Here is a 26,094-nt window from a genome sequence, read left to right as displayed (position 1 = left end):
TGCGAGCACGCCTAGCACAGACTTCATGAGTAGACACCAACTGCCTGCAGTGATATCCTGTATAGCAGTGGCAAAAAAAATTTGACAGAATCTCCCCGTCCCAATAGGTCAACTAATGTTAGCTTCCATCCGCCTAGACTAAATTGATGTCTTGAAGGTAAAACTTTTTCGGAAAGTTCGTAACCACCACTACCTACCACCACCACCACTCCACTACCAGACAGTTTTACGTTCTGCTGTTAACAAATATGTTAATGTTAATAAAACTGATGTCTTGAAGGAGAATATGATGGCACAGGCAACAGTACTGCACCAAGTAATGTATGAACAGAGCGCTGGTTACTCGTCGTCTATCAGTGCAGGAAAACTTGATATTCATTTTTGTGCAGTCAAGCCAAGTGAAAACTACATTGCCACTGTTGACGCACAGTGGGGCGTGAAACACAATCGAATTGCCGTTTGAATTGTCTTCTTTTTCTTCTTGTTTCGTATAGCAGCAAATATCAGAATTCAATATGATTTTTCGGATGTCGCAAAATTGGCTGCGCCGCCGGGGACAACAAAATGCGTTGTTTATTTTTGAACTCTACACTCTGCCTTTTTTTAGATTTATTTAAATAACTAAATATAAGGTATTTAAAAGACAATAGAGAACCAAAACGCTCCGTACAGATCTTTGAATAGGTAGTTAAACGAGCTGTACTGATGATTATATTTTACTAGCAAAATGAATTTAGTGCAATATGACAATACTAGTTGCATCACGCGGTGGCGGTTTAGAGAAAAACCAAATTCATTTCATCTTGATATTAGAGTTCCGACGTTAGTGTTTGTATTTTTCAATTGAAATTTTTTTGAATTAGCATTTGCAAGAAAATATTACTTTCCATAACCTTACTTGTAATTGAACCACGCTTTGCAAACATTAATTGCTGAGGCTAATGTTGTGCGCCACTCTAGCCCAGTTTATTTTCGAAGATAACGGACATATAACTTTCAAATATGGGATCTTCGTTGTTCTTTGGTATCTTGAAACTGATAAAAATTTTTTTCTGATTTAATCTGTATACTGATAAAATGTTTAAATTGACCTGAATTGAATGTTAACATGTTCATAAAATTCTATGTCAATTTCAAATTTTCTGTGAATATACATTTTCTACTAAAACTGTAATTCGTTATCGATATTTTTTCCACGAGCTTGTAATTACAGGAAAAAAATTAATGTGACATCTTTGCCGCTTTGTGGTCGGTGAGTGAGCCAACTTCAACAAGACAAATAGATATAGAAGGAAGTTTAATTTCTACTAGATCGTACTCAATTAAATATTTTATAGAAGGTTGCCTTTTCGCGCATTAAAGAAAATTCGCTGTATTAGAATTCTGACTTGTTGCCAAAATCGAACGGGGTCTGTATTTTGATTATTTCTTTGCAGCACTCTATCTTAGAAGAAAAAATATTCTCTTTAACATTCACAATGGTCCAGAAACCAAATTTAGGGGAAAATCAAGTATCTAACTTTTTTATTTTTGTAGATAGAAAACCTTATTTTACAATTTTATAGCTCCAATAATTTTAAGTAACTTTGTAAAATAATTTTTTTTTCTAAAACATTGCTATAGAGCTCTAGACCCAAATTTTCTCCTAAATTTGGTTTCTGGACCATTGTGAATGTTAAAGAGAATATTTTTTCTTCTAAGATAGAGTGCTGCAAAGAAATAATCAAAATACAGACCCCGTTCGATTTTGGCAACAAGTCAGAATTTTTTCTGTTGCCAAAATCGAACCATGCCAATAATGAACGGTTTTTTTCATGACTTTTTTGATTTTTTAAATGGTCAAAGACGACCTTAACAGTAGAAATGGCCACCAATGAACTAGTCTTAGTTCCAAGTCATTTGAGGTGTCGCTTGATGAATTTGGGCTGACGACCTAGATACTTGATATTACCACCGGAACCAAAACACCTTCCTTTTGGAAGATGTTGAGCTTGAATTGGTTAAAATAAATCAAGCAAACTACAAAAGTAAAACGAGCTGAAATCAAACATAGCTTCAAAATAAAATTATAAAATTATTGTAGTCCTACGTCAACTATGCGGTCGTGTCTTGGTTACCACCCTCCTACTATTTTAAATTCAACAAGAGATGTAAAATGACCTTAAGAATGGACCCTCATACTTGGAATTTATGGACAATTTTTTTTTATAATAACGGTCCAGCGGGGCACCGTGGTATATTGAAAACAACCATTCTGTGGAAAATTCTGGGGAGCCAAAAATTCCTTGTGTGAAATGCGAGCGCTCTTTGCGACATTTGAAAGCTCTTGTTTCCGAAAGCGAAATAACACAATTTTTGGTAATGATTTAATGTTATTGAAATAAGCAATACAGCAATGGACTAAAAACATTTGGTTTTGCTGAAAGAGGTTTGCGTTGAGGCAGTGGTTAAGATTTTCAACTCATTAGTTCGGAGAGTCAATCTCGCTTGAAGTGATCTTTTTAGTTGTATTTGTTTTTTTTTGTAACGATACTATACTACACAATTAAAATAAAAAAGCGTCAACCGCTTTGAGATTTTTTCCAATAAAAATTAAGAAGATTAGAGCCCCACAAGAATTTTTGTTGTTGCGCCTTATGAAAATTATATGACTGTAGAGTATCTCTCCTACGAAAAAAAGTGCAAACAATATCAGCAAAAGAAAAGTTTTACTTATAGTTAATGGTATTTTTTCTTACTGATAACTATAAGTAGTTATTGATGGTATTCCCCTCCCAAGCATAGTGCATTTTTCATTTCGCTTGCGCCCATTACCAACGTGGCTTCAGTCGCTGCTGGTGATATGCAAATAGTCGCAAGATAGTTCTGATGGTGTACCTCGAGTGCCAACTTTTAACGCAGGAACAATTAAAATATACAAGGGAATAAATAGTTAGTGTAGTGTAAAGAATATTCACGGGTTTTTTACACGATTTTTTTTTACTTCTTCTACGCGGATTTCAGAATTCACGCAGATTTTTCAGAGAAGTGGTTTTTCAATTTCAAATCGCTTATTTAGACCGCCCGAAAAGTCTTCTTAATTCAATTAGGTGCTAAAGGTTTACTGACTTTGCCTAACATGTTTAAACTTTTCCTTGATATTCAGCTCGACAGGGTCAATAGCACTGCTATTGATTCTGTTTTGAAAGTATTTAGCAGAAATGATTAAAACTTAGCAAATAAAGATTTTTTGAAGCATATTTCGGTATAATATATATATATATATATATATATATATATATATATATATATATATATATATATATATATATATATATATATATATATATATATATATATATATATATATATATATATATATATATATATATATATATATATATATATATATATATATATATATATATATATATATATATATATATATATATGAGTGAGGGCGACACAATTGAACCTGAACCATTGCTATGCGGCACAGCAGCTGCTATACCAAGCAGCGTCTGAGTCGCGGTCGGACATCGCAATCGTATCGGACCCCCACTGCATTCCTCCCGGAAACGGTAATTGGGTTGCAGATAAGTCCAGTACGGCGGCCATATGCACGACCAGCAAGTTCCCGGTTCAGGAGGTTGTGTCAACCTCAAATGAAGGATACGCGGTTGCCAAGGTGGACGGAGTGTTCTACTGCAGTTGTTATGCTCCGCCGCGTTGGTCTATCGAAAGGTTCACCCAGATGGTCGATTTGTTATCTATGGAGCTGACGGGACTAACACCCTTAGTAGTGGCGGGCGACTTCAACGCTTGGGCTGTTGAGTGGGGAAGCCGCCGCACGAACCGGAGGGGTCAGATCTTGTTGGAAGCTTTGGCAAAGCTCAACCTAGATCTGGCCAACGTTGGAACCAAGTGTACATTCAGCAGAAATGGTGCGGAGTCGATCATCGACGTGACGTTCTCCGGCCCAGGACTGATCGTGAACTGGAGGGTAGACGATGGCTACACCTATAGTGACCACCAGTCGGTCTGCTATAGCGTAGTCCAGAACGTGAGGCGGCAGGCGACGGGTAGAGCCAATACTCCGACCGTCCGCGGGTGGAAGACATCGCATTTCGATGCCGAGGTATTTGCAGAAGCAATGAGAAGAGAGCGCGAGGGGGGCAGTTGGCTCCGCCCGAGTGCTGACCAATTAGTTGCCACATTATCGCGGGCGTGCGACGCCACCATGCCTAGGACCCGCCAACCTAGGAATGGTAAGTCACCGGTATACTGGTGGACCGACGCGATAGCGGACCTCCGTAGCGCGTGCCTCCGTGCAAGACGGATGTTGCAACGTGCACGTACCGATGCACAGAGGGTAGAGCGCCGTGTAGTATTCGGGTCTGCAAGATCGGCGCTTAAAAGTGCGATAAAGGCGAGCAAAAGGGCCTGCTTCGATAGGCTATGCGCGAGTGCCAATACGAATCCGTGGGGCAACGCCTACAGAGTCGTAATGGCGAAGACCAAAGGCGTGTTGGCGCCTGCAGAGCGATCACCAGCGATGCTGGAGCGCATCATCGAGGGACTCTTTCCACGACACGAGCCAAATCCTTGGCCTCCGGTTGCTGAGTCTCACGTCCGACGTTCCAGTATCTCAGACACAGACCAGGGATGGTCGGCCAACCTGCCGGGCATCCAATCCGTGAGAGACGGCAGCCGTGCAGAGGTTGTGGAGGAGGTAAGGGTTACGAATGAGGAACTCATCGTGATCGCCAACTCCCTAAAGGTGAGCAAGGCACCGGGACCGGATGGAATCCCGAATGAAAATGGCCCCTGATCTATTTCGAGCAGTCATGCAGAAGTGCCTGGATGACTGCCTCTTTCCGGACAGGTGGAAGCGACAGAGATTGGTGCTGTTGCCGAAGGCTGGGAAACCGCTAGGGGACCCATCGGCATACAGACCTATCTGTCTGCTGGACACTACGGGCAAGGTGCTTGAGAGGATTATCCTCAACAGACTGGCGAAGTACACAGAGGGTGTAAACGGTCTGGCAAGTAACCAGTTCGGCTTCCGGAAAGGTAGATCCACGCTGGATGCTATTCTCTCTGTCACCAAGACGGCAGAGGTAGCACTCCAGCGTAAGAGTTGGGGCATTCGCTATTGCGCAATCGTCACGCTTGACGTGAAGAATGCATTCAATAGCGCCAGTTGGGACTCCATAGCGCTCGCGCTTAGGAGCATCCACGTACCGGTGTCGTTGTACAAGATTTTGGAAAATTTTTTCCAGAATCGGGTACTAGTTTACAACACGGAGGAGGGTCAGAAGTGCGTCCCAATCACCGCAGGGGTACCGCAAGGTTCCATCCTGGGCCCGGTGTTGTGGAATGTCATGTATGACGGGGTGTTGAAACTAAAGTTCCCTGTAGGGGTTGTGATCGTCGGTTTCGCAGACGACATCACGCTAGAGGTTTACGGCGAGTCGATCGAAGAGGTCGAATTGACGGCCGCGCACTGCATACGCAAGGTCGAAGACTGGATGCACTCTAGGAAACTGGAGTTAGCGCACCATAAAACGGAGGTTACGGTTGTGAACAACCGCAAATTAGAGCAACAGGCGGTGGTCAGAGTCGGTGACTGCACCATTACCTCAAGGCGTTCCTTGAAGCTCTTGGGGGTTATGGTTGACGATAAGCTCACATTTAAGAGTCACGTCGACTATGCCTGTAAGAGGGCTTCAACGGCCGCTGCAGGACTATCTCGAATGATGTCCAATAGCTCAGCGGTATATGGCAGCAAGCGTAAACTTCTTGCCAGCGTGGTTTCGTCCATACTTAGGTATGGTGGGCCAGCGTGGTCCAAAGCGTTAGGTACCAACAGTCATCGTCGAAAACTGGAAAGTACCTACCGGATCATGTGCCTGAGGGTTGTGAGCGCGTACCGTACAGTGTCATACGACGCAATCTGCGTCCTGTCCGGCATGATGCCTATCAGCATAGCCATTAAGGAGGACGTAGAATGCTTCGATCAACGTGACACAAGGGGTATACGAGGCACCAGAAGGTCATTCTCGATGATCAGATGGCAGCAGGAATGGTCCAATTCCGCAAAGGGTAGATGGACGCATCGACTTATTCCGGACGTATCCGGATGGGTCGGGAGGCGCCATGGAGAAGTTAACTTCCACTTGACACAGATTCTGTCAGGTCATGGTTGCTTCAGGCAGTATCTACACAGATTCGGGCATGCGGGGTCCCCCATGTGTCCCGAGTGTGCGGATGCGGAAGAAACTGCTGAGCATGTCTTCTTCGTGTGCCCTCGTTTTGTGCATGCGCGGAGCGACATGATGGTAGTGAGCGGGCCAGACACCACTCCGGACAACCTAGTTCGGAGGATGTGTAAAGACCCAAACATTTGGAGGGCGGTTTGTACAGCCGCCTCTCAAATAGTTTTAGAATTGCAAAACAGGCGACAGGTTGACCACCGACACGCCAGTGTTAGCTAACGGCCAGTCTCCAGGTTAGTTAGCTAAGTTAGCAAAGAGATCTATAGAACCAAGAGGGTGCACAGAGCACAAAAGCCGCTCCCCGAAGCAATACCTAGCGGTGGTCCCGGGGAGCATTATGGGCTGGAGACTGGAGGGGTTTTAGTGGGTCCGGTCACTGATTCAAACCAACCCCACACTCCCTGAGGTTGGTCACCTCAGGGGTTTGGATGCAAATTTCCCCTCCACCTGAAACAAAAAAAAAAATATATATATATATATATATATATATATATATATATATATATTCAAACGAAGGATACGCGGTTGCCAAGGTGAACGGAGTGTACTACTGCAGCTGCTATGCTCCGCCTCGTTGGTCTACCGAGCAGTTCGCAAGGATGATCGACCGAGCCACCGGGGAGCTGATCGGTCTATCACCGTTGGTAGTGGCGGGCGACTTCAACGCATGGGCAACTGAGTGGGGAAGTCGACGCACAAACCAGAGAGGCCGGATCTTGTTGGAGGCTTTGGCGAAGCTCAACATAGATCTGGCCAACGTCGGCTTGAAGAGCACCTTCAGTAGAAACGGCGCGGAGTCGATCATCGATGTGACATTCTGTAGTCCAGGATTGATCACGAACTGGAGGGTAGACGATGGCTACACTCATAGCGACCATCTGGCGGTCTGTTATAGCGTAGACTGTAAAACGAGACCGCATGTGGCGAGTAGAATTAACACTCCAGCTCCTCGCGGGTGGAGGATACCACACTTCAACGAAGAGGTATTTGCGGAAGCAATTAGACTAGAACACGAGGCAAGCAGAATTCGTAACCCGAGCGCTGATCAACTTGTTGCCATACTTTCGCGGGCGTGCGACGCCACTATGCCTAGGAACCGCCAGCCTAGGCATGGAAGGCCACCAGTCTACTGGTGGACCGACGCGATAGCGGACCTCCGCAGAGCGTGTCTTCAAGCGAGAAGAAGGATTCAACGTGCGCGAACCGACGAAGAAAGGGAAGATCGTCGAGGGGAATTCAGTTCCGCAAGAGCGGCGCTTAAGAGAGCAATAAAAGCTAGTAAACGTGCGTGCTTCGAAAGACTGTGCGCTAGTGCCAACACTAACCCGTGGGGTAACGCCTATAGGATGGTGATGGCCAAGACTAAGGGTGCGATGGCGCCCGCAGAAAAATCACCAGCGATGCTTGAGCGGATCATAGAGGGACTCTTTCCACGCCACGAGCCAAATCCTTGGCCTCCGGCTGGCGAGTCACTTCACCGACGTTCCAGTATCTCAAACTCAGACCAGAGGTGGTCGGCCAACCTGCCGAACACCCAATATATGAGTGACGGCGTTAGCCGTGCCGAGGCAGAGGAGGCGGAAACGGTTACGAATGAGGAACTCATCGCGATCGCCAACTCCCTGAAGGTGAGCAAGGCACCGGGATTGGATGGGATTCCGAATCTGGCTGTGAAGAAGGCCATCAAAGAGGCCCCCAGACTATTTCGGGAAGTCATGCAGAAGTGCCTGGATGACTGTACATTCCCAGACAGATGGAAGCGACAGAAGCTGGTCTTATTGCCGAAGACAGGGAAACCACCTGGTGACCCGTCGGCATATAGACCGATATGTCTGCTCGATACGGCGGGTAAGGTGCTCGAGAAGGTTATTCTCAATAGACTGGTTAGGTACACCGAATGTGCAAACGGTCTGTCGAGTAACCAGTTCGGCTTCCGAAAAGGCAAGTCTACGGTGGATGCTATTCTGTCCGTCACCAAAACAGCAGAGGTAGCACTCCAGCGTAAAAGATGGGGCATTCGCTATTGCGCAATCGTCACGTTGGACGTGAAAAATGCGTTCAATAGTGTTAGCTGGGATTCCATAGCCCACTCGCTTCGGAAACTAGACATTCCGGTGTCTTTGTACAGGATTCTGGAAAATTATTTCCAGAATCGTGTGCTAGTTTACAGCACAGACGAGGGTCAAAAATGTGTCCCAATTACCGCAGGGGTTCCACAAGGTTCCATCCTGGGCCCGGTACTGTGGAATATCATGTACGATGAAGTGCTGAAACTAAAGCTCCCCCAAGGGGTTGTGATCGTTGGATTTGCGGACGACATCACACTTGAGGTCTACGGCGAGTCGATCGAGGAGGTTGAGTTGACGGCTTCGCACTCTATAAGCGTCGTCGAGGACTGGATGCGCTCCAAAAAACTGGAGCTGGCGCATCATAAGACGGAGATTTCAGTTGTCAATAACCGCAAGTCGAAGCAACAGGCGTTGATCAGTGTCGGGAATTGCACCATCGCCTCTAAGCGCTCCCTGAAGCTGCTGGGGGTGATGATCGATGACAAGCTCGCCTTCGGGAGCCATGTCGAATATGCCTGCAAGAAGGCTTCAATGGCTATTGCAGCATTATCTCGCATGATGTCCAATAGCTCAGCAGTGTACGGCAGCAAGCGGAAACTTCTAGCTAGCGTGACTTCGTCCATACTGAGATATGGCGGGCCAGTGTGGTCCAAAGCATTAGGTACTAGTAAACATCGGAGTAAGTTGGAAAGTACCTACAGGCTCATGTGCCTGAGGGTTGCGAGCGCGTATCGAACTGTGTCATACGACGCAATCTGCGTCCTGTCCGGCATGTTGCCTATCAGCATAGCCATTAAGGAGGACGTAGAATGCTTCGATCAACGTGACACAAGGGGCATACGAGGTACCAGAAGATCATTCTCGATGATCAGATGGCAGCAGGAGTGGTCCAATTCCGCGAAGGGTAGATGGACGCATCGACTTATTCCGGATGTATCCGGATGGGTCGGGAGGCGCCATGGAGAAGTGAACTTCCATCTGACACAGATTCTGTCAGGCCATGGTTGCTTTAGGCAGTATCTACACAGATTCGGGCATGCGGGGTCCCCCATGTGTCCCGAGTGCGCGGATGCGGAAGAGACTGCTGAGCATGTCTTCTTCGTGTGCCCTCGTTTTGTGCATGCGCGGAGCGACATGATGGTAGTGAGCGGGCCAGACACCACTCCGGACAACCTAGTTCGGAGGATGTGTAAAGACCCAAACATTTGGAGGGCGGTTTGTACAGCCGCCTCTCAAATAGTTTTAGAATTGCAAAACAGGCGACAGGTTGACCACCGACACGCCAGTGTTAGCTAACGGCCAGTCTCCAGGTTAGTTAGCTAAGTTAGCAAAAAGACCTAAAGAACCAAGAGGGTGCACAGAGCACAAAAGCCGCTCCCCGAAGCAATACCTAGCGGTGGTCCCGGGGAGTATTATGGGCTGGAGACTGAAGGGGTTTTAGTGGGTCCGGTCACTGATTCAAACCAACCCCACACTCCCTGAGGTTGGTCACCTCAGGGGTTTGGATGCAAATTTCCCCTTCACCTGAAAAAAAAAAAAAAAAAAAAAAAAAAAAAAAAATATATATATATATATATATATATATATATATATATATATAAAACAATATCGCACGCTTAGCTAATAGCGGTCTCGATCAACTAGATTAGTTGAGAGAATTCGTTATCGATATTGTTGTTTTGGCACATTTTGCATGTGTAGGATAAGTACAACGATACACCGTGCCCCAGTGCTGAGTCGAGAAAATTTCCAGCTCGAAAAGATCCTCGACTCGATCGGGAATCGAACCCGATATCACAACCGTGTGGGAGAGCTAGCCGACTGACATCGCTAACCACAGAGCCACGGGGACCACATATATATATATATATATATATATATATATATATATATATATATATATATATATATATATATATATATATATATATATATATATATATATATATATATATATATATATATATATATATATATATATATATATATATATATATATATATATATAAAACACAGCAGCTACATCATGTCGTTACATAACATCAATATAAGTATTGTTACGTAACAAAAATAATGATGTTACATAACGTTACATTGCTTCAATATAACTACAATGCTACAGTTATGTTATCCCAATGTAACATTGTAATGTTACAATGTTATGTAAAAAAGTGGGAAATAGAAACCTTCCACTTACTTCCAGCTAACGTTAAACTAACATAACATCGTAACACTGTTACGTAACAATCTATATAATGTAACATAACAATGTTGACCGGGAATGATTCTCTTTTTTTTTAGTTGTACATAGATGGGTTAAATTCAAGTTTTGAAACCTTATTCATGACGATTTCAAATGTTTTGAGGCTTGTTTTAGAAAATATTTGTCTTTCCATACTTTTGTTGTCATTCTGATTCAGTAATTTTATCGATTTTTTTTACTTTTCATGCCAATTTTTATGGCTGTTTTTTGCACTCAAAATTCCTTGCTGTATGACCCACCCTGTAATATACAATCCCACTATACGTTTGCAGAGTTCATCTTTTCGATGTTTTATATTACGATTTTTTTTTCATTCGGATACGCTGTCAACTGTACGTTTGGCAATCTACTGTCATTCGCTCGTCCACATTCATTAGAGGCAAATTTCTTTTTTCCTAGGTACAAGTTGTACAATTTGTGCTGTACTTTTTCTGGTGCAATTTTCTTCCTAAATTTGCCTTAAAATGGACGCATTCGGCGATGGCAACTTTGAGCAGCACGAGGTCGATCCGGCAGCCGAGTTTTTAGCCCGTGAACAGAACGCGCTGGCTGGCTTGGAGGACGAAATTCCCCCGATTCCCGTTAGCAATGGCACAGTGGAGGATGACGTGACTCAGCCGAAAGCAGGTACCATCGTCGCCGTTGGGTGGCAGCATCGTTTTTTTTCTTCTGTTATATACTGTATTGTTTGACAAATTTCTCTTGGTTTTGCCTGTGTTCATTGGCGTTTAATCTGTAAATATGTCCTGATGAGTTGTACGGTGCTCTTTTCCAAAATCTTTATCAGTTATTTTTAGTTTCGTTGCGTTCTGTTTATCGACTCTCGCAGAACGCCCACTGTTGTAGCGCTTGTATCATAGCTTTAGTGAGTAGCTTACTGTCAGCAACAAGATCGGAAATTAACTTATCAAGACCTTTGTCAATACTCTGCCGTAGCTAATTGAGCACTCTTTTCTAGCATGGTAAACCGTGAAAGAAAGTTAATTTGCTTCCTTCTGTTTTTTTCTGTATATTCCTATTGGTTTTATTTGGTTTGCCAACAATAATTACTAACAACCGAAACAACGCAAAAAACAACCCACAACACTTTTCGCTACAAATTAAAAAAATACGAAACTAGAAGCGCTGGGACTAGAGTTCGAATCAACCGGAAGCTTTGAAATGATCAATGCGGATACCGGATACGGGCCTCAGGATTACGGCGCCCAAGATGCCGGAGGTTTCTCGAGCAGTCCTATTAATCCGGACGAAGGTAACTCTTGAATGGAACTTTCCTACTAATCGAATCGGGTGTTTGCTCCCGCTGTACTAAAAGTGAGGACAACAGTAGCCTACTAGTGGGTCTCTCTCTCCAGTATTCTTAGTAGTCTATTGAGATACAGTTCATACTAACACCAAAATTCTCTTAATTCAACGCTGTTATTTTTATGTTCGATTGTTTTGTAGAGTATATTTATAGTTGCTATTTATAAGCAAACAACCAAAGCTTTAAAGAGCTACTTATTGTAGAATTTAGTAATTAGTTGTTTCTTTTCTGCAAACAGAGAAATCTTTAACGGTTCAACTGGCGAATGGTTTGTACAGTTGTTAACTCTTGCATGATCATAAAGTAAGCTGCCTTGGTAGTTTGTTTCACTCTTGCTACTGCCGTGTTTGTTTCGTTTTCGTTTTGTGTTACCAACTCATTGATTTACTACGTTATACTAAATTCGAATAAATGTATAAACATTATTTTTCTCTAATTCCTCTAGAAGATGGTAATGATGATTTTTCAGGGTACACAGGTAAGAATATTTGTTTCTCATTGTTAAAATTACTCTTTCTACTCGCCTTATCTCAGATGTTTTGAGCTTTGCTTTAAAAATAATCTTGAACATTTACTACAAATAGAGTCTCAACATGTAATCCAGTTCAGCTCTAAATCCCACTACCGATTGTAAAAAACTGTACAACTCAACCATTTCTTGATATGCGTCGCTTTTTCCAGTGCCCAAGCAGGTAACGGAGGAGCCGGAAAGGATTCGCAAGTGGCGCGAAGAGCAGAAGACCCGCCTAGAGGAGAAGGATCGCGAGGAGGAGCGCAAAAAGGAGGAACTGCGGGAGCAGGCCCGCAAGGAACTTGAAGACTGGTACAAGCACCACGAGGAAGCTATTTCCAAAACCAAAGCGGCCAACCGGTGAGTTTTTTGGTGCTTAGACAAAATTGACGGAAAAAGCAAGGCTTGTTCATTTCAATTGGTTAAAAGCTAACGGTTTTGGACAAGCTCTAGTTCTTTACGCTAACTAACATCAATCAATCTGTCTCATAGTGGCGTTTGATTGTTTGTATGCCTTGGTTTCCGTAAAATACTGTTTTATCTCTATCTGACTGATAACGAAACTATGTGTGTGTACACCGTGTAACCAAAGTTTAACTTCCGTTTCTGTATCATTTCTCGTTACCGTTACCGCTGCTAATTTTCTTTCTCAATTTTGACTGAATCGATATCAGGGAATCGGCCAAGTAAGTAACCATGTTTAGGCCATCGGCACGCACTGGTCGATTAGTGAGAGCCACCAACTAGATTTCTATATTTGTCCTACTATCTTTTTGCACGTGAATTTGGTAATATTGATCCTTTTTTCGCTAAAATTTTTTTTAAAACCGAAAGTGAACTTCTTTAGCAGTACCTTCTTCAGTTGTAGTTGAGAATTAAAGTTGATTATCTTGAAACTAGAAACATATTTTACGTTTGTAGTATTTAAAAGTCGTGGTAAAATATGGGTTTGTTATAAAAGAGTAATTGATTTCAAGTTTATTTAAAAAATGAAATAACTTCGTGTTCTCTTGTAGTAAACCCTAATATAAATCTATGAACATTTTCTTTCTCAGAAAAACAACAGTCAGTATGAGTTTGCCTGTTTTTGTGTGTGGATATCAATGAGTGTTTCTCTGTAAGATTTATTGACGTTTATGCGCCATTTGTATTAGATCCTTTTACCCACATTTTCGAGTTTGATTCGCTTTCTAAAGGTGATATGACTGAGAAAGACTACTGGCACTTACACTGCAGAATCTCAGTAAACGCAGTGTGTTATGATCACTTTCCAGGACCATATTCGAATATTGTTGCGGTCCGCGGTCAAACGATAGAATTGTTAAGCATAAAAACTACTTAGACTGAATTCCAAGAACTTGCCTGCTCCTTATTCAGTAAATTGAAGGGTGAATGGGAAATAGGCTCTTTCCAAGCATAAGTCTCCGGGAATGGGTGGACTACAGCCAGTTATGCTCTATAAGAGCAAGCAACTCTTTGTTCCGATTATTATTACGGAGATGTCTAAGGTGATTCTAATACTAAATTACATACCTTCTAGATAGAGACAAACTAATTATTTTCATACCAAAGGCCGGTAGACGGGATAAGGCACTTCCAAACGCCTTCAGGTCAATAAGCTTGACATTCATCTCTTTGATAATTTTAAAAAAGCCAATCCCATATGTAAATTGCAATTTGTTTGCAGAAAACAACTTATCAATCACTGACGCGCTACACATGTTAGAGAGAAAAATCGAAAAATCCATCCAAGCCAAAGAAATTTCCATGCTGACAGGTTTTCTTGATTTGAGCGATTTGATTTGATAATGTATCACACAACTCAATGCAAATAGCCATGTTGAGGCATGGCAGAGATAGGAACACAAAGTAGATCTATCTGATAAGTCGCGAATTAACTGCTCAACTTGATGGCACGTTTCTAACAAGAAAAACCATCAGAGCCTCAACCCTTACCCTAAAAAGGATACTTTTTAACTCGATGACGGAACCGTGAAAACCTTCTCATTGATTACTCGAGAATCCAAATGAAGAAATCATTAGCTTTCATTTTGAAAAATCCTTCGGATTCGCGTACACGCATCTGTAAACGATCCGATTTTAACTGAAAAAGGGTTATATGATTCATGAAAAATGTTAATTATTGTGGTTTTACACGTTGCGATTTTGAAATTTCATCCAAGAAATTTGATATTACAAAATACCTATAATACATATAATGTTATTATTAACTTTATATAGGTACTAAAGACTTCCTGGTTGAAGCAAACCTTCTGTGTCTCTGCAAACCATTAAAACAAGTGGATTGCAATATATTCTGCAATATAAGAAAATGGAGGTTTAAGTTTTAACTCAGTTGGGGCTCCCTTAGACATTTTTTACGCGCTGCGGACACAGTATCTGATATCCGATGGCTTTTGTCTGTAGAGTAAAAGTGTATATACTACTTGGCAAAGAGAAGCCAATCGGGATTTGCGTTTCTGAGAAGACTTTCAATCTGTTTGATATAGATATAGATTTCAATTTAGTTTTATCGCAGACAGACGTCCAAGCTGAGTTCCAAACTTGTGTAAAGATTTTTGAACACTCCTGGCTGATGGTTAACAAATTGAAATTTCGCATTTAGAAAGATTGCATTTTATCAAAACGGGAGTCACTAATATTTTTATTTGGCTTCCTCTGAGCTGAACCTGAGCGGATATGATTCAGAAAGACCAAAATTTGAACGTATATATAAGTGAAATAAACGTGTTCAGTGCGACTGTACATGGACCTTGCGTCAATGTAGCATCAAGCCGAAGTTGCTTCAACTTCTTAGAAGGCACCGGAACTTCTTTGAACATGCGAATTGAATTATAAAATTTCAACAATTGACACTAACGAGGACAGACTATTCGATATGACTGATGTCCCGGTTAGAATAAATTCATATATATTCGGACGAACAAATAAATCTTGCATAAATTCTCCAGTGGCGTCGGGTCCACCTGTGCAAAATGTGCACTGCACAGGTACCCTATTACTTAATATCCGAGCATGTGCAATTATCGAAATATTATAACCTATAAAAACAAGTAAGCATACTAGCGAAACCCTTCAATTGAAAGCGTCAAACACTTTGGTTCGATTGTCTTATTTCATTTAAGCAAAAAAATGTGAATACACGTTTGGTGCACATGTGACAAATCAGCCACGCGACGCCTCTGAAATTCTCTAAAGCCTGTATTACACTCTTCGACCAATGGTCAAATATTTGACCTTTTGACATAATGGTCAAATTTATTGAACATCATGATTGTTAAAAACAAAAGGTTTCGTATCTGAAAAATTCTCATAACACTAACATTAACTTCCAATTCAATCCACGATTCTCATTCACGAATTGAGGTTTCATAGACAGAGCAATGTTGTGAATTCTTTTTTCATGATTGCTTATCGAGAACGCTCACGAGCTCAATAAGAGAAATTTTACGCAGGATTTTATCACCCTTGTGATCGTTAATCGTAGACAATCTTCTACAAAGCTTAACAGAAAAAGGCTTCGAAGTTATTGATTTTGCATACGACGTAGTGATTTTGGTTAGGGAAAAGCACGACTACGTTATTTCTAACTATTTCAAGCAGTAAATGTGGAGTTGACGTTTGAAAAATTATGTTAATGAGTTATGTAAACAACAGCCAGCCATCAAACAATATTCTCTAGTGAGTAAATGCATGACGTGCGAAAAGTGTGCAAGCGATACAAAATTGCTACATAGCAAGGCCGAGTTGTACGTTTTGCGGTGATGTAATCGGAAACGCATCTGACCGGAAATTAAAAGTTGTGGGTTCGAGTCCCACCTGCAGGGCTATATTTTTCGAAAATTACTAATCAACTATTTCTCCAGTTAATTACATTTTTCAATCGTCAACTTCACATTTACTGCTTGAAATATAAATAAAAATCACAGGAAGGTTGTATGCAAAGCCACGACCGCAAGGTTGAAGTAGAATACTTTTACAAGAAAGATAACCCGGCTGCTTGCGTGTCAGTCATTTTTCCTATCAAATAAATGTTGACCGCTCATTGGCAGTATTGAAAATTCTGTGCAAATGTAGTTGAAGTACTATTCAATTTCAGTTTACACATATGAATACGACCTCACTGAACAGGAAAAGAACAAACTCTTTACGGCGCAAGCAAGTGTCAACAGTCAGAGTATATGTACATGTGAATTCAAATTAAGATAATTAACTTTTGGTTAAAGCTTAGAACGAGAAAATATTAAATCTTCAATTCATTTGTTTGGTTGTCCTAAAAATGACAGTTTGTTGTTGAATTTAAAATCGGATATGACGCTGATTGCATCTCTGTGTAACGACGAAAGCGGGAGTTATGGTGAACTTGCGTATGACGAAGGCATCGTATTACCTGTTTTATTGAATGGGAGAAAGAGGAATATTGTAAAATTTTGTAAACATTTAACTCAAACAATATTACCAAACCGTAGTCAGGCACTCTGACAACAAAGTTGAAGGCTGTTTTCTCACTGAAAATCAGACAGCCAGCAGAAGTTTTGATTGCCAAAATCCAGAATGCCAAACAGCCGTAAAGAGAGTTGTTTATTTACCTACGGCAAGTTTCTCGCCCCATCGCTCGCGTTCGCGTTCACCATGGCAGAGGCCTAACTGTCTTTGTGAACGCGTTCTAACAGGGCAGTTTGTTATTCAAAGTCGGTTATGCTTATCACTAGCCTTGGCGCTGCCCCTACAGTGGGGAGTTAACTCAATAAAGTAAAAATTAGACAACTACAACAGAATTTGATTGCATCCCGCACAGAATGTCTGCTTGTGTTGATGCCAGCAAATTATAAACCTTCAATTACTTGTTTATTTGCCTTGAAAAAGGCATTTTGCGGTTCAAAATCGGTTGCTGATCACAACCTTTGAGCTGCTCTAACAGTGGGGGAATTAAGATACACGGACAACATGCACTGTGGAAGCTATTTCACATTCAGTGAATTATACGGGCGCGACAGAATGCTTGCTTGCGTTGTCAAAAATTATTAACTTTCAATGACTTGTTTATTTTCCTTAAAAAAGGCATTTTGATTTTCAAAATTAAATTTCCTGATGGCAATCTTCATGCTGCCCCAACACGGGGGGAATAATGGCAGTCTGGCGACACACGCTGAGAAGAACCGCGCTGCTCCTGAGACGTGGTGACCAACTACAGGGCTAGTGCTGCTGCTAAGGAAAGACGACTGCTGTTGTCGCTGTCTAGAACTGTTATGAGCGGCTTCGGCTGAAACAAGCTCTTATATAGGCCAAATAGCATGTTTTCAGTTGCAAGGTATATGATTCTGTCGACAGTGCTTGGGAAGCAATCATATAACGACCAATCAGAGGTCCAATTTTTCGTTTTGACAAGACTTGACTATTTTCAATAGTACAATAGTGTGAATAATAAAATTACATTTATCTTCTTTTGGGAAGAATCTTAGAAGATTTTCCAATCTATTGCTGCAAGAACGAAGGAAATTCATCGAATACTAACCGATTTATTGGCATTTGAAATTGGACATATTTTTCACTTTTTTCGGTTTTAGATTTTCATTTCACATCCCTATGTAGCCGAACTTCCTGAGAGAAGTATTCTACTTCAAAATAGCTTGGCTTGCAGTGTGTGTTGGCAGATACTGTAAAAGTTTGGTTGAGTGTTGGAGGAAGATACTGTGTAAGTTTTGAGGCTCACCCGTTGATTTAAATTTTTGAAAGAATGCAAACCTTGGTGCTACATTCCGATTCGGAACTTGACCTTCTGTTTATTTATACACAGACTTCGCAGCCGACTGTTTAGTGTACAAGAAAATTGCGAGGCTAGCGCTACGATCCTACTGACACTAACAGTCTCTCACGAGCCGAGACACGAACCTACGACGACTGGCTTGTTAGGCTAGCATCGTACCTCGAGACCAGCTGGGAGTTTAAACCAATAACTTGCTATTTGTACATCCACAGTGTAGTTCAGTATATATTTTTGACAAAATTTATCCCCCATCACTTGACGAAAACCTGTTGTAATTGTAAGTGTTTGAATACTGTTATAATATTTGTAACTAATTATTGTGACTGTGCACTGTAAACTAGAGTGTCAATGAGATGTATGAAAACAATGTCCTTCGAATATCGTCTAGCGGGCTCGAAAGTTTCGTCGTCTCGAAAAAAGTCCCCATGCAAAATTTTAGCACGATCAGACATTGGGAACACGTGTCTCAAAGCGGTCAAAGTTTCACGAAAAATATCGATGAAAAAAAGCACAGGTAGTAAAACATAAAATTGTCGATATGAATGTCGAACTGAAATTTTGCATGAGGACTTTTCGAGAAGCCAAATCTTTCGAGCCCTAACGCTAAACGATATTCGAAAAATCGATTTTAATTGGCACTCTAATGTTTGTATTCCCTACCCAAACAGACTTGTGCACATTTCCATATTGTGAAAAATTCGGCCTGGAACGATGTAGGCTAACGGCCGCCCCGAATGTCACCCTCTAGGGGGTGACACCCATAAGAAAATTTTCATACGTGTCACCTTCAAAAGATATATCCGTGAGATTAACTATCAATTAGGTGGAGGTCACGGTGAAACCCTCGAAAATAATATAACTTTCCAAAAATGGATAGATTTAGTGCAATTGACAACGGATGTGCTAACTCTCAGAATTATAAATAACAAAATGATTTCACTACAACCTGGTAAGGGTGACACCCAGGGGGATAGGGGTGACACCAAAATTTTCCGCCCCGGGTGTCACCCGGTCACGTTACGCCACTAGACGGAACACTATGCATTGCTTCAATATTTGCATTACAAGTTAGCCTTTGCAACTTGCCAAGCTTGTTCTGCGTTGACCTTTCTTTAGTGCTTTGTCCTGCACCCAGAGGGCACTCGTGGCTTTACAGATGATATATAAAATATGTGCATTCCAGCTGAGTTCCTGTTCCAAAACTACTACAAGCTGTTTGGTCTCAGTGCATTCAGTGTATTCTCACCCAATTTCAGGCTCTTTGAGTTGTACCTTCTTTTCCGAGTCAAGGGAATAATGGTTGTTTTAGAAGGGTTAATGGTCAGTCCTTCTTGTCTACATCGTTTTCGAATCATGTTCAGTCAGATTTCTCAGCAGCTGGTCTACAACCAATGACCACTACAGAGACGATAGAACCCCACCTTGCGGGCATCCCTAAGTGAGGGTTGTATTACCTCATATTGCATATGTCTAAGAACACAGCAAGTGCGTTTTCTTTTGTTTCTATTTCGCTGTTTTTGTAGTCATCATGTGTATTGCATCTACTGTTGAGAGTCTACTTAGCGGAAAGGTTTTCAAGTACCTACGTTCATTTGACGTGGTAGTCAATGAGTTTTTCCATAATTTTCAGCATAATGGAGGTAAGACTAATTGGTCTCATGACTTTTGGAAGTGTTTGCGCGCTTACCAGCCTTTGGTATGAAGATATCTCTCGTTTTCATCCAATTCGCGGAGATGTAATCAAGTATTAGACTGGCCCTAAATATCTCGGTTATAAATGGAATTATTATTCTTGTACACACTTTCTCTATTATCACATTGAGTATTTCAAGAGAATCAGCAGTGGAAGTACCGCCGTGATTCTTTATTCTGCACAAACCATTTGTGTGATCTTTGGACAAGGCTTTGTGTATTCTTGCAATTGCAGGGGTGCTTTCAATTTGTTCACACATTAATCTCCATCCCCTACTGCATCATTCATTAGTTTTGTTGGTCCAGAAGTTTTTTGGAAAGCCACACCAAGGACTTTTGGATATCACAAGCGGGTCATGATAATCGAGAAGATTCATATAGTCTAATCTCGAGAAGAGCTTTGTGCTTCTTAGGCCCAATAAGAAAGACCTGATAAAATTTACAGGTCTAATCACAGGGCACTATCCGAGCAAGTATTATCTCAAGAAGCTTGATGACAAATGTCGCCTTTGCGGCATCGAAAGTGAAACATCGGAACAACTACGTTTTCTTGCCTCTTCCTAACTCCACGTTAAGTGAGATATAAAAATTAGCTAATAAGATTTACGGTAAAAAGCAAGTTGCACCAGGAAACGAATGAAGGATTTTTCCCAATTTTAGACGCCGAAATAGAAACACAGTCAGTGATAAAATTGAAAAGGAAAACGATTCCCGTAGTGAGGCTGAACTTACTCCAAATTCGCGTAAAAAATACCATTGTGCTTCTCCTTTGGTATTATTATGACCAAACAATCATACTTCCAGCTTTGAAAAAAAGTATCTAGGCTCCTAGAAACCTAGAGACTAGTCAATCTTCCATTTGTGTATCATTTTTTGCTCGAAAAAAAATTCACTTTCTTTGTACCTTATACTTTCGAATCAAAATTAGTGCACTAGAGTGAGTTGCTTTTCGTCTGTAGCATTCTAACGATTTCAACCATTTCCAAACCGCACCGAACCTCCCATCCACAGGAACGCCGAGAAGCAGTTCGTGGCTGAGACGGACGAAATCGAACCGGGCACCGAGTGGGAACGCATCGCCAAGCTGTGCGACTTCAACCCGAAAACGAACAAGTCCAGCAAGGACATCTCGCGGATGCGATCCATTATCCTGCAGCTGAAGCAGAACCCAATCTCCACCAGTAAGAAGGTCTAAGGCGAAACCCTTTGGGCGCAATCGGCCCCCCGTCTGGCTGCAAGTGTAGAACGTTTACTGTAAGATGACAAACAAAAAGATAAATTCTATAGGCAAAATGATATGAATAGTTAAAGGTAGCAAGAGAAGAAACTTGGACGAAATTTGCTTTCCTCTACTTGACAACTTTATTACTGATTAATCTAGTAGCAGATTCCGGTAGGTACAGTACAGGCTCTAAAACACTAGACTTCTGTTTCGTGAACGGTGTCGGCTCCTTGATTATATGGTTCCGAATATATATACTCTTGAGTTATCCAATAAAATTGCTCCTATTAATCACTATGTGTAGAGTACAAAGGTAGATGAATATCATGTGCTGTATTTGCTCTGCTTTTGTATTCAGTATAAACTATCATCATTCCTTACTTTTTTTTTCGTTACTTGACTAAATTACTAATACGCATAGTGTGTTAGTTTTGAAAGTGGACTACGATTAGTTTGTTTGCTCATTTCGCATATATTTGTTGCTGTTCGTATTATTATTCTTTTTTTTTTGGACCGGGTGCATTTACTGGCTCATAAGTTTTTGACTTATTTGTTTCGCAAGAGAGAGAAAAAAAAAACAGTTTCAAAGGCGCATTTTATCAGAAAATAGTAATTCCAAGTAGCAGTACATCTTACGCTAATGGCTTACATAAGCATATTATAGTTCTATAAATATATATTTAAAGAAAAAAAGCATCGTTAGTAGTAACTAAATGCTAAGTAAAGCAAGTGTATATGAAAAGTCTACTCGCGACAGATTAAAAATATAAAACTAAAGTGTTGAGAAAAATTATTCCGATTGAACTGACTGACAATCAATCTCTCCATTGAAGGATATCACCCTTTCCGATTTAGAGAATTCTCCCACGGTTTGTAATATATTGAACTTTCTAGCATTATATTAAATTTGGTGGTGGAGAAAAATGTAGAAAATTTGAATACTTATTTCCGTGATTTCTTATGTACGCTATTACACTAGAGCTGAGTTTGTAATGTTTGTATTTTTTTTTTTCCTAAATTGGTTAACTTACACACGAACTATGCTAGTTTTAAAGTGGTGTTTTATTGTATTTATTTCATCAGTTTTTTTAATGGTGCTTGATTGCCGCCACCTTTGCAGGCTATATATAATTTGGTTTCGAAAAATACTGTTCGACGAAAAAACGTGACGACATGAATTATTGAATTATGTAGTAGCTACTAATGAATTGGAATATTGCTAGTTTTATTTATTTGAATATATTATGCCCAATTGAGTAGAGCTAGGTTAAAACTAGGTAATGCTGAGTATTGCTTTCCTATCCATTTGTTCCGCTTTTTCTTTAGAACTGGGTGGCTAGAGGCCTCTAATTTTAGTGAAACTAGGGTGCGCTTGTGTTGTTAAAAACTATAGAACAAAAAATTTTTCACTGGGCAACATTCCTAATTGACTAACAAATGATGGGAATTCGCTGGAACTTGCTGACTGCATCTTATTGTACATCATCATTTCCATGGGTAAAAATAATATTCATGAAGAGCAAGGCTTGTTGTCCTTTACACAAGAACTAACATTTCTAAAGGAGGGTATTGTGTAGTTTCATCCTAAGTTGGCCAATTTTCAAAGATTTTAGTGGATTTCCTTGAGTTTAATGACATCAATAACTTAAGCAAATGTTGGGATACTTTTAATGGAAATTTGAGTTTTGAGCAACAAAAACATGTAAAATTGAGTTTTAGAAAAACGCATTGTAATCTTTGTAATTTAGTGCTAAATGATTCGAAGCATCGGAAAATTCGTCTTCTTTACACTTACGTCAAGTTGCTTAGTATATGAACATTGCTCTAATTTCTTTAACCTTGAGCGACTTAATACTCTCATCTGTAAAATGAAGCATTCCATTGGCCTGGTTCAAATTTGTTGCAAGTTGAATAAAATATATAAATTTAATTGGCTGTTTGTGCAAGGGTTTTATGGTAATAACATTTTAATTATGGTTAGTGTTGTATCAGCAATGTTTAAAATTTTACTTTCAGTTAAATTGTGGTAAGCGATGGGTTTATGCGAGCACAAGTACTCTACTTCAAGGATAATTACACTGAGACTCCCGCTGTCACCCAGTTGCATTGCCTTATCAGCTAAAATCCCGTTCTTTGTGGTGTTTTAATTTTTTCGTTCCTTGTATTCGATAATCGTTAGTCACTAGAGAGGTTAATCAACACTTAGAGTTTATGATCATAAACATTACGATATATCAATCTAGGGATAGCTGGTAAGAATACAGAAAACATACATCGATGACAGAGTTAAAAATTTTACTTCAATAGCTTACTAATTTTTTATCTGTATTATGGATGAATTTAGCTTCCGCGGTGTTCAAAAATAGCTACCTTTTGGCGGTAATTACCGTAAAAAATACGACACTGAAGTTAAAAGTTTTTAATATTTGATCCGCGTTTTTGAATTTTACTGTTTTGCTTTGATAGTTTATCACTTCGCGTTTAATTCATCGTAATTTGCAGTATGTATTTTCAAGGCTGCGGACGCGAATTGCGTCTCGAAGCTGGTCCATGTACCAATTTAATGTAAGACATTCTTTTGGGCGATTTTTTCTTTGATTTGAATCTAAGTTGTGTATAGCATAAGTGGTTTATGTAAAAAATTTTGCTTGCTCGCTTGCTATCTAAGTGCCTTCGCTTATTGTTGAATTATTTGACATATATAAGTTCAAATCTAGATATTCTATAAAATATGGCAACATGTGGCTTCTAGGTTTCTTGTGTTTGTTAGACATATTGTTCGATTTGATCATTATTATATCGTTTCCAAAGAGTGAAGAGGAATTCGTAACTAAAACATGCTAAACATTCTCCCACAATGACTACCAAATAAAGGCAATTTGTTTCATCAATTTTCAATCGTTAAAGTTTACGTTCAATATTTTCTAAAACATCATTAACTGGAAAGAATGACTAACATTCTTACTTAGAATTAAAACCAATCGTGTATGAAAAATATCACTCAAAACATACGTGTATGTAACTGCTAAATTTAGTTAATTGCTTTATTTGCAATCCTTGTTTCTAAAACTACAGCTTTATCGTTGTTTTTGTTAAGTAGATAAATGACGGTTAAATATACCAAAATCAGCTCTTACAGCACTACACGACCGTCTCGGACGATTCACTTGCTTGGTGCAATAATTATGTAAATAAATAGTCTCTATTAGTACTGGTATGAAGAGGGTTAAATATTGCATGTCCACTGGGCGTGGCGAAATATCCATCAGTTGGATATTGTCCACTGTATGTATTTGAGATTTTTGCTCATTTCGATGAATTCTAAATCTAGAAAAAAATGATCACAATTAGAAGCATAGACTTATCGGAAAGAAACAAGTAACTCACCCCCAATGTCGCATCCTTCAAATCCAATATACTTGATGGTATCCCATGGAAGCTGTACTAAGCCGGCCCCGGTGATCTTACAGTGACCAATGTTCAGATCTTCCAGTGAGCAGCCATCCGCATCGCTCGCTATTGTCTTCAGAAATTCGTCGGAAATCCGCGTTCGAGCAAGATTCAGTTTCGTCAGTTTAAGCCGCTTGATTGGTTCTGCCGAGCGGTCGGTTATATTCGTGCATGACTCAAAGTCCATTAGGTCCAGCCTAGGACAACTGTCAGCCAGTAGGGCGATCAGATTGTCGTCCACGAAGGGACAGTTTTTCACCGATAGATGCTGCAATTGGGATAATTTTCGGACCATCGTTTCCAGTCCGGCTCGGGTGAAACGATATTCACCCTGGGTAAGGGTAAGGCTCCGTAACTGTGGACATTTTTCCGCCAGGGAATATAACGTCCGGTTCGTAATGGTCGAGGTGGACAGATTGATGCGAGTGAGGGAACGGTTTAGGAGCATTTCCAACAATTCGTCATCGTGAAATCCTCGCTGAACGCGAGTTACGTTCACTATCAGTGCATTTTTGATTAAAGGTGGTATCAGTTCCAGGTATTCAAAGTTCTTGTATCGTTTTAAATTTCGTGCCGCATATCGAACGCACCTACGCAGCAAGAAAATGTCACATAATTGCTTGCACATCTGATTCTTAAAAAAATCAATACTCACGTATTATACAGAGATGAAGGTTGTTTTCTTAATCTGCTATCACACGTCTTGTTTTCGGACATGATTAACGCCGGACTAGGAGTCTTGTCTGTGGTATAAAATGTTTTTTTCACTGGAAAATATTCATATTTTCAAAATGAATATTTTCTGCTAAGAGATTGATGGATGCTTCTGTTTGTAAACAAGGTTGTTACCAGGGTTGCCACATTTAAATCTGTGTTTTCCCTTGAAAAAATCTGAGCATCTGTATCTGGAACAAAAATATCTGTAGAAAAAATCTGTATTGTTTAAACATAAAGAACTCTGTAAGTTTTTATGGTACATAAACAAAATTTTTAGCTTAAAACGTGTGAGGAGTTGAAAATATGTTCAATTTGCTTAATATTTCATGAAATAAAATTTGGAGTGTTTATAAAAAATGATGTCAATTTCGAAAAATCTGTAAATCTGTACTTTCGACGAAAATCTGTATATCTGTATATACAGATTCTGTACCGTTACTTCAGCCAAAAATCTGTAAAATACAGATTAATCTGTACATGTGGCATCCCTGGTTGTTACGAGGTGATTGTTTTTTTTTTACCAAAACGATCGAAACAAAAATTTCGTTTTCGAAGGGTCGCACGATGCTGAAAGGCATGCAGAAGTAGAAACGAATTCGACAACGACGGCACCATTCAGATTTAGGTATCTGGTTTTGCCTTTTGAGGATACATAGTTGAAAGACATAACAAATAGCAACTACTAGTAAGACCAGCGGCTATCTGAATAACTTCTTAATCGGCTGTTATTCAGTTAACTCAAAACCTCGAGAATCCTTAAATCAACTAATTTGAATTATTTCAACTGGCGTTTTCAGAACCGTTTGAATGTAGTTACTC

The 26,094-nt window shown here is 40.4% G+C and overlaps 2 protein-coding genes across 6 annotated transcripts; one reads left to right on the top strand and one right to left on the bottom strand.

Annotated features, from left to right (window-relative positions):
- The first annotated feature begins 10,943 nt into the window (after window positions 1-10,943).
- On the top strand, window positions 10,944-21,912 carry LOC129721149 (clathrin light chain). Of its 5 annotated transcripts, none has more exons than XM_055673356.1 (5): window positions 10,944-11,216; window positions 11,713-11,841; window positions 12,341-12,373; window positions 12,577-12,766; window positions 20,898-21,912. In XM_055673356.1, exons 1-5 carry the CDS (start codon window positions 11,054-11,056, stop codon window positions 21,079-21,081), a joined length of 699 nt encoding a protein of 232 aa, XP_055529331.1. In that variant the 5' UTR covers window positions 10,944-11,053; the 3' UTR covers window positions 21,082-21,912. The 5 variants fall into 5 exon arrangements, with proteins under 5 accessions (XP_055529331.1, XP_055529330.1, XP_055529334.1 ...); XM_055673355.1 differs by having other exon boundaries at window positions 11,710-11,841; XM_055673359.1 differs by lacking the exon at window positions 11,713-11,841.
- On the bottom strand, window positions 21,225-25,408 carry LOC129721148 (protein AMN1 homolog). Its single transcript, XM_055673353.1, has 3 exons — window positions 25,214-25,408; window positions 24,496-25,148; window positions 21,225-24,435 (listed from the first exon to the last, which is right to left on the bottom strand). Exons 1-3 carry the CDS (start codon window positions 25,273-25,275, stop codon window positions 24,374-24,376), a joined length of 777 nt encoding a protein of 258 aa, XP_055529328.1. The 5' UTR covers window positions 25,276-25,408; the 3' UTR covers window positions 21,225-24,373.
- Between the last annotated feature and the right edge of the window lie 686 nt (window positions 25,409-26,094).

Source organism: Wyeomyia smithii, chromosome 2 (genome assembly GCF_029784165.1).
Source record: "Wyeomyia smithii strain HCP4-BCI-WySm-NY-G18 chromosome 2, ASM2978416v1, whole genome shotgun sequence".
Lineage (NCBI taxonomy): Eukaryota > Metazoa > Arthropoda > Insecta > Diptera > Culicidae > Wyeomyia > Wyeomyia smithii.
This window is presented reverse-complemented; position numbering and strand designations above follow the sequence as displayed.